Below are 9,589 nucleotides of genomic sequence, written 5' to 3'. Positions count from 1 at the left end.
AATAACTTAGGATATGCGATAAAATTACAAACTTATCCTCACTTTTCTCCTTATTCAATAAGGGTAATTTATTTTTTAAAACCCATTTTCTATCCCTTATCCTCACTTTTCCCCTCATCCAATTTGGTGTATTATCCCTATCCCCAATAATCCCCTTCTAATACACATCCCCCTAAACAAGCACTGCATTTCTTCTGTCACTCCCTTCTTACTCCCCTAAACAAACAGCATATAGTGTGCACACATTATAGAATAGTTAAACAAGTTCTTGTTGCTATTCAAAAAAAAAAAAAAAAAAAAAAAAAAAAAAAAAAAAAAAACTCACTCTTGTTAGTTTAGAATGTATGGTGTATAATATTCAAACAAATATTAATATATTCAATGAATACTAACATTCAAATTTCCGCCCCAAAATCCATGTTCTCATATTATAAAAGTAATATGATAAGGAGTTTATAACAATGCCGGAACGAAGATAGACATCAAAAAAGGGCACACCATGCCAGCAGGGGTTACAATACATGACTGTATCACCTTAGAAAAAAAAAACTCTATTACATTTGATTTGAAAGAGATACGCATTTTCCACACTAGTAGCAAGCACGTGATACAGCTTAACATCAACTAGTAAATCACAAACAAACTGATGAGGACCTAAATTTTCTGAAGGCATCTTCAGAGAAGATCAGACATACTTTATGTACACGGCTGCTGCTGCTGCTGCTGCCTGTAGCAGCTATATGCCTAATTAGTAGTTGTGATTTTGATTATGGATTGTCCATGAAGTACTGGTAGATTAGACTCACAAAAAATTTGCCACGACTCTGGCTTTTGATCTTCATTTTCAGTGAATGACTTGTATACTGACATAATAATACTACGTGCAGCTTCTCTGGCTTCTGGGAGCCTGTCATTCAGCAGATTAGCAGCTACTTGAACCAGTGAAACCAACCCAAAGTCCTGTAAATCTTGGAAGCTCTGTAATCAAAAGAAATTTGTTATACTATGTCAATATTACCAGATAAGTGAAACGCAGCAAGAATAACATAACCATATCCACAAACAGTACAAAATGAGATGTTACCATTCTAGATACACAATTGGAGATGGATACAGCAGCTTTAGCCCTGACTTTTGGATTGGAATGGCGGGCATATTTTTGAAGATTATGAAGCAAAGGAAGAGGGGTAATAGACTGAACCAGTGTTTTCAAGGTCTTTTCTGCTTCTTCACACACAAACCGCTTGTCTTGAGATGCTTTCAGCAAAAGTTGTAGCAGCTGAGGGCACATCATGGGAAATTAGCAGTAAATTAAGATACAGAGACAGAAGAATTATACATAAAACTAAAATAGTTTTGATAAATGAATCTTAAAATCAATAGAAAGCACCATCAAACAGATAAGATTTGCCGAAGCTCCTGCTAGTGACATCAGTAACTAAAATGTTTTACAAATGAATCTCAAAATAAATAGAAAGCACCGTCAAACAAATAAGATTTGCTGAAGGCCCTCGTGGCCTAGTGCCATCACTTCCCAATTTCTACAGGGGGGACCAAGGATCTCATTCTTGGAGAAGGCTTGAGAGAAAGATGGGGTGGGGACTGGGGCAAAGAGGTCTTAATGGGCTGGGCTGATACTCTGAGACAGGGCAGCCCAATCTAGCCTGCATGTACCAGATTGAAAACAAAAAAAAAAAAAAATTGACAAGATCCCATATCCTTTAGTTGCTGCCTATACTCTTATTTTTGTTTCAATTATTTCAGATGGGGCATGTGGGACAGAGTATTGAGAAAGATACGTAAGAGCAAAAGCAGAACAAGGGATCAAATAACACAAGTATAGATGTATGGAATTATAACTCCGATAAACTAGTAAAGGCAGTAAAAGTGTAGACATTAACGCAACCCCCCCTCCCCTTCTCCCAAAAAAAAAAAAAAAAATCACACAGCTAACACATCAAAAATATAGAAGAAAATTGTACGTGGTACTCATGTACTTGAGCCATTTCCAATTTTGTCTTCATGAATCAAAGTGAAACCACCCAAATTAACATTCAGCTTCTTATTTTCTTGAACCTGGGAGATTATGACAGTAGTCTGCCTCCCTTCCCTCCTACTCTGCCCCCTCAACATCTTCTAGTGCATGAAAAAAAGGTCATAACCTCTACCGATGACCAAGATCCTTCAGCACAAGGATAAATGCTTTAAGTGAAGCAAAAGTTAAGGAGAGAGAAAGATGATTAAAAAAATTGGTGGAGATGACATGGATAACTAACAAAGCCATCAATGAAATCCTTACTGTTTTGGTCTTTGCAATAAAGAAAGTTTGAGTGAAAAGAAAGAGAATTGTGAGTGAAGAAGCAAATGGGCAAACAAAAGTGTGTAGAAGGTTAGTTCCAATTTATAGCATATGCTTGCAAACCTAGCAATGTAATTCCAGCAACATTAGCCACTAAAAGCTATCTACCTTATCTTTTTTGTTAATTGTTCAGTGTTCACAGTGATTCATTAAGACAAAATTGAAGGGTACACATGCTCCCTATAATGACATAAGTACAAAGGTACTATGTAGAATTTCCCATGAAAGAATCATTAACGAATTTCTTTACATATTGAGAAAAGGTGTGAATATTGGTTGCTGAATTGAATCAAATTTCAACTTGCCATATCTTTTACAGAATAAATCTGTTGGCCCAACCTAACAATTGCTCTAGTAACTAATTTTCTTGTGGATGGAACAACTTCGTTAAAGTCCCAGAGAGATGAAACCACATTTTTTAAAAGGACACAGATTCCAGAAGAATCTTAGTCTATAAGCCTTCTGTCAATTCAAGCAATCATAAAAGAATTTATCATGTTAAGACATTGGCTTTTGTTACCATCTGAAACTATGTGCAACAAAAAGCTCCCCTCCATGAAAAATCAAATTACATAAGAAAGAAAATACCCAAATCCTAAAGGCAGGAAAACAGAATAATCCTCTATTCATATTCCTCTTGATCTATATGGCTATATCACAAGCAGACAATACAGACCACTCCTGGTGCTGGCTAAAAAGCAATAAACTAAATGATTACAAGAAGAATAAAACTGAATGACATTCTACACGATATGCTATACTAAAAAATTTTGTAGTATGCATGATCATGAATGCAACAGACAGAATAAGCGGTACAATAGTGAGTCGTCTGTGAACACAGAACAACTCTTGGTATTAAGCAGCATCAAGACAGCTAAACACCATTAACATGTAGTATAAGCAAATAAAAACCACATACAGTAACATGTACGAAAGCTCCTTGATACAATTTCATACCCAGAAACCATCTATGTTACTTGGACTCGGGTACCCATGTCCGACACGAATATGTGTCCAAGTGTCCGACCCGGCTATTTTTAGAAAAATTTCAATGATTTTGAACTAAAATGAAGTGTCTCACCCATGTCCAAGTGTCGAGGGTCTGACACGGGTACGTGAGGTGAAATGAAGAGTCCGAGTAACATAGGAAACCATTGGATTTGATATTTATAAGTGCATAGTCAATTAAAAAGTTGAATGTCACTCACTAGGTATCATAATCTTAAAAACTGAAAAGCCAATACTCTTATTGATTATGGATTTTTAGTTCTATCTTAGCTAACCCCAACCCGTACCTGCCCCTTGTGATTATAAATTTCTCAGAACATTCTATGATCAGTTTTCAGAACCAATGCTCGACCATCTGACCACTTTGTTGCTATTAGGTTCAAATTATCTTAACTTAAATGACAAATATCAAACAGATCATGTCAAGATAAGTGCAAACAAAATAGTAATTTTTTGCAAACAAAAAAATACAATTAATTTTTTAAAAACAATTTTACACACAAGAACAAGAGAGAGAGAGAGTTTACACATATTTTCAAGCAAAACAACCTGAAGTTGAAAAAATTTTGTTTGAAAAATTAGTTGAATCGAACAAAGCCTATGTGTGAGAGTAAAGAAATGATCTCTTATATTCTTTTTAAACTAAGGGCAAACTCGAAAATAAAAACCAATTAGAAACTAGGGCAAACAAGACAAAGGGAGTAACTGATAAGCAACAATGATAATATAAATAAAAATTCTAAAGCAAGTTGACCAGACCTAAGGTATCAAATAGCACACCTAAGCTAAACATGCCTGCTAATAAGAAATAAGACTTTATACAAGCTTTCTAGGAAACATAAGAATGTTGTATCATAGAACTATATCTTATATACTTTATATGGACTCGTAGAAAGTTATCCAATGAAAAAATATATTTGATTGCTAAAGTATAGACTTGTTAAAACACCATAGTAACTATTAACTAATTGTTTAAAACTACCTTAGTTCAAGAAGAATCGAAGTAACTGGTATCAGCACCCAAATAACATATTCCCTATGTGCGTTTCTAATTTCTTATTTACATGTAAGATGAATTTGTTAGCATCTATTCATAATGAATCCAATCTCAATCACAAGAATATCCAAGACATATCTTTAATTTTCACAAGGAGACAAAGAGTGGTCAACATGACGGAATACTATTCATTGTAAAATAGTATAAACAATGTAGGAAGGTATCCATATAAGAAGAAGAGAATATATCATAGTAACAAATACCCCCTCTGTCCCACAAAAAACTTCACAGTTCTCTTGGGCCCATAAGTTTAGGAGAAAATTGATGGTGGGTTTTGTTGAGTATAAGTGGATGGAAAATAAGGCAGTGGACCTTGTTTATTGTTTTTTAGTTAAGGTGCCAGAAAGCGGGGACCATAAGGGTATCTGTGTGGGTATGCATAGTTTTTTTTACCCTTTGTATGTTTCTTATAACGTGGAAGGCGTGCACTCATAGTCTAATAACTGACACTTAAATCAAGCTCTATTTAGAGCATTATATATCTAGCAACAACCAGCAACTCATATTTCAAGAGCAACCCAAATCAATGTTGTTAATAACTAAACATCACTGCAATTATACAATCCTCTTAGTCATCAAATATGTATACACAGACCATAGCTTAATTATCATATACTAAATTATTTCATATTTCACATGTATCAAATTCAAACAATAAAAATCGACTTAGAGACAATTCATCACGGCATATCTTTTGGCACAAGACATCATTGAGTTCTGTCTCAACTCTCAACTCACTAGTAATTTGCATAACAAAACAGATATAACTAGACAAATAAATAGATAAGGGAATCGAAAAACGCAATGATCCAATTCAAGCAAGTTCATATGTAAACAAGTTTAAACTTGAACAAACAATAGATGATTCACCATTACCAGAGAAAAGACCAATAACATCATGGACGAGAAATAAAAACATTGCCCCCAAAATTTTAAAGTCTTTCATAAAGTTAACGAACTTATATGTCGACCAAACTCCACTCAAATTAATCTAAAATTGGAAGATTAGATCATCGAGCAAGGAATAACATGGTTAAAACATATGATAAAAGGTCCAACTCTACACAATTCAGCCATTCTTATATAAAGATGCACGTAGGAGCAAGAGAGAATAAACGAGGTTTTACCAAATTGTCAAAACCACCAGAGAAATCAGGTTCCAGCAACTTATTTCGATACACAACGAAGATATCAGCAGCAGCCATAATAGATGTCTTGCACAAAGCACTTCTTGGATTCTTCATAGCCTTCACCAACACCACTACAACCGGTTCCCTGAATTCCCAAAACTTACATTAGCACACTATTTTTGAAACGTATTCAGAATTTCCAAGAATTAATAAGTAAAATTAAAATTCAAAAACTTACAACATTGGGAGCAAAAGAGTAGAGTGATAAATAGCCAATCTCCTAGTATCATTCAAAGATTCACAGACCTTAATCCAATCCTTCGATTCCAAACGCTCAAGTAAACCCTGCAAATTCATACACCCATTTCAACTAAAGGGTCGAATTATTTCTTAAAATCAGATCTATTGTTTTCAATTTTTCAACAAATCTTCCGAAACAAACAAACAAAACTAATGCAATCAAAGAAAATGGCAGAAAACTAAACGATTGAAGTAATAGAGAGACAGAGGGAAAACCTGAATCTGGGTATCGGGGTCAGATAAGGGCTTGAGATCTTCGGAAGAGAGGTAATCAATGGTGATTTCGACAGCAGGAGCATTTTCGTCGAAGTTGGAAGGCAACGCCATTGTTAAAAGATGAAGAATGAAAGGGAGATTTTGAGAGGAGAGTGAAAACTTGAAAGTTTGTAGAATGAATGAAATAGGTTGAATGTGGGAATTGAAGCACTAGTAATAGTGGTATTTGACCTTTGTAGACGGGATTTCAAATTTTGAATCCCTAGTATCCAGCCATCGAGCATGCCAGGATATCTTTGTACTTTACTAGTTATTGGCCCGCGTGCATAATTCCCTAATTTGGTGATCAATACTCGGTGAATAATATGTAATTAGTCGTTGTTGTATGTATAGATTATTTTTAACATTTTGTTGAGCGTTTAACAAAGCTGAAATTTGATGGAATGAATTGTTTTGCTGATCAATTAATGTAATATATGTGCGTTGATTAGCTAAATAATGTTAATAAATTACTCACGGTTTTAAAAGCGGTATTATTCATTGTGAAATTGTTTATTCGAAAGTTAATGAGTTGTTAAACGCTTTGGTGTCAAAAAATAGTTATTATTAGGATTTTTTTTGACATTTGCTACCACTAAAAACGCCTCTCTTCAGATTCGGTACCAATTTTAAAAATTGATACTGAATCTGAAGAGAGGCGTTTTTAGTGGTAGCAAATGTCAAAAATCCTTATTATTAATTAGAATCGAATCTGAATATTAATGGAGACTGTGACTAAAACTAATTGATTAATGTTACTTGTCATAGATTGTTTATTTATATAGTAGGTTGAGCTATATTGAGGCTTACATGACTTATTCATCTAAGCATTAGTGGTTAATAATTATGAGTGCTATAAGAAATATATTCAGGAGACAAGACATTTCAGCTTTAGGAGTCAAATATCAAAAGGGTTATATTCTTTTGTAACACTATACATGCATTCACCTCGTAAACTTAAACTAGGTGTTTTGATTAGGGTGATTAGAAGATCGACAAACTAAGTGTTACAATCAGAGCGTTTGGATGATTGGAAAACTGTGTGGTGCGATAAAGAGGATTGGCAAATTGGGTGGTACAATAAAGGCAATTGGAGGATTGGTAAACTGGGTATTGAGATCATGCCGATTGGAGGATTGCCAAACTGGGTGGTGCAATCAAGGTGATTGGAGGATTAACAAACTGGGTGGTGCGATCAGGGTGATAAGAGGATTATTGGCAAAACTAAGTGGTGTGATCAAGGCAATTAGAGGAATAACAAAATGGGTGGTGTGATCATGGTGATTGGAAGATTAGCAAATTAAGTAGTGCGATTAGGCGATAGGAAGATTGTAAACTGGGTGTTGCGATTAGGGAGATTGGACGATTGGCAACATCTAATTTGCCATATTAAAATTGAAATTCAATGATTGAAAAATAAACTTCAATTATTGATTAACCTTATAACTTTAAAAGTTTTACCAATTGTTGTTACTTTATGTCACTTTTGTTGTGGTGTACACTTGCTCCCTTTATACGTAGGCCCTTTTCTTTCTCTTGGCCCCTCTCTCTTCCACATCCCTTCTCTAACTTGGATTCTTCTCCAACAACACATCCCTCTATCCCTACCCCTCTCTTGCTCTCTTCCATGTCTCTTATTTTTCTTTCCCTTTCCCTCATCCCCCCCCCCCTCTCTCTCTCTATCCCCTACTCCCTCTCCCCCCTACTCCCTCTCCCCCTCTATCACAATTTTACATTAAGGTTGATTTTTTTCCTAAATATATTATTAATCAATTTTCTTTTATACAAAGTATCACATTAATATTGGGTTTGAGCACATAAAATTGGCAATTAATTAAGTGAACACATCTCTCTTTCTCACTCTTTCCTTCCATCACTCCATCTTTTCTTACTTTATAATTTTACAAAATTCATTAAGTTAATCTTTACTTGCGTTCAAACCACCTCTCCAACCCTCACTTGCTCTTCTCTCCCTTTCCATCTTCCTTTACATGTTTACACTTAACCTATATGGTTTATTAAATTTTAGAATCTTTTCAAAAAGTACTTTTTATCACTTCTTTGATTATATTCTAAAAAATTAGTCTTCTAATTAAAGTGATCTTCATTCCGTCTTCTTTTTTGAACACCCTCCTTGTTTTTCCTTTATTTATTTTCACATTCCTAATTTCTCTCATTTATCTCCTTTGTGACAGTTGTATTTAAATTAAATACTAAAAATGGTCTCTTAAAATGCTTTGTTCTCACCTACTCCTTCTATTGTCCCAAAGCCCTCCTCTCTTTCTCTTCCCTTGACCTTGTCTACTTACTCTTTCTTTGAAAATTATAGGTATACATTTGCTTAACTCTCACAACTTACTTCCTTTATTAAACCAAACTCCCTCATTTTTTTTACTAATTATTCTTCTCCTAGTTCTTTCTTTCTTTCTTTTTTTTTAATTTAAAATGGATTTACCTTTTCTTGTATCACTTGTAACACCCCCAAAACTCCCTTTACGGAAATACTAGTTGTAGACACCCATTTGTGTCTCCCCAAAACCAAACCTAGTGATGAGTACCTTTCGCGTCGAATCATAATCGAATGAAGTGAAAGTGTGGAAAGTCTAGTGTTGCGGATAGTTTAAATTTCTTTTCTCTTCTCTCTGTTTTTGAAAACTTATTTTAAGAAAACAACCAATCCAGTTTGGTTGGTCCATGATATGGGTCCAATAGTAGTGTAGTTGTATGGGGCTTGACAAGACCTTTCCAACGATATATTATATGCTCAATTCCGATGAATATTGAGGAAGTTATGACCAATTTACTGAAATGGGCCCGGTTTGAGCCTTATATACGGCCCAATGATCTAGGGGAGGGTCTAATATGATTTATCATTCCTAATGCAATTAGGAATGGTTTTAGTATTCTAGATTCTTCTAGAAGGTTCTTTTCATTCCTGATTCAATTAGCATTGATAAATTGACTTTTGTTGACTTTTCAGAGTTTTAATTAAAATCAAAAAGCATTTTCGAGGAAAAGATACGATTTTATCCTCCAGTACGGCAAATTTATCTGATTTCGAAAACGCGTCAAAAACAGGCCTGGCGCCTGGCGCTAGTGTTGGCGCCTGGCGCCAGTTAGCCAGGGTTGGCGCCAGCTCTGTTTCAGTTGCGCCAGGACTCTGCTCTGTTAATTTATCTTTTTGGCTGATTTTCTCTATAAATAACGACGTAAAAACTCCGTTTTCATTCACCTACAATCAGTTTTCATTTGCTAATTCTCATCAAGATTTTCTTAATCAATTAATCCATCTCTCTCTCTTCTAAAAATAGCTTTTCAAATACAGAATTCCGCATTCGCAAGATCTAGATACACCTAGCCATATTCGAAGTTGCCTTCGCCCTAGACGTGAAAGGTTTAATTTCTGAGGGTTTGGTCCCAAATCTCTCTTTCAATTATTTAATTTAATTGTTTGTTTTATTATTTTCCTTGAAGTTACTA

At 34.8% G+C, this 9,589-nt stretch overlaps 1 protein-coding gene across 1 annotated transcript; it reads right to left on the bottom strand.

The window, feature by feature from the left end:
* Window positions 1-375: 375 nt before the first annotated feature.
* Window positions 376-6,345, bottom strand: LOC110699546 (TOG array regulator of axonemal microtubules protein 1-like). The gene is made up of 5 exons (XM_021877035.1): window positions 6,071-6,345; window positions 5,793-5,899; window positions 5,552-5,699; window positions 1,085-1,279; window positions 376-978 (listed from the first exon to the last, which is right to left on the bottom strand). The coding sequence occupies exons 1-5, from the start codon at window positions 6,179-6,181 to the stop codon at window positions 745-747; spliced, it is 795 nt and encodes a 264-aa protein (XP_021732727.1). The 5' UTR covers window positions 6,182-6,345; the 3' UTR covers window positions 376-744.
* Between the last annotated feature and the right edge of the window lie 3,244 nt (window positions 6,346-9,589).

This window comes from Chenopodium quinoa, unplaced genomic scaffold (genome assembly GCF_001683475.1).
Source record: "Chenopodium quinoa cultivar QQ74 unplaced genomic scaffold, ASM168347v1, whole genome shotgun sequence".
Taxonomy (NCBI): Eukaryota; Viridiplantae; Streptophyta; class Magnoliopsida; order Caryophyllales; family Amaranthaceae; genus Chenopodium; species Chenopodium quinoa.
The sequence above is the reverse complement of the archived record's forward strand: the minus strand, read 5'-3'. Positions and strand labels throughout refer to the sequence as shown.

What these genes read in the sequence shown, in the direction of transcription:
- LOC110699546 (XM_021877035.1), bottom strand. Translation starts at nt 6,181, where the DNA reads ATGGCGTTGCCTTCCAACTTCGACGAAAATGCTCCTGCTGTCGAAATC. An exon ending in CTGGTGGTTTTGACAATTTG is followed by an intron (nt 1,280 to 5,551) that starts GTAAAACCTCGT and finishes ATGTGCCCTCAG; the next exon opens with CTGCTACAACTTTTGCTGAA. An exon ending in CCAATTGTGTATCTAGAATG is followed by an intron (nt 979 to 1,084) that starts GTAACATCTCAT and finishes TTTTGATTACAG; the next exon opens with AGCTTCCAAGATTTACAGGA.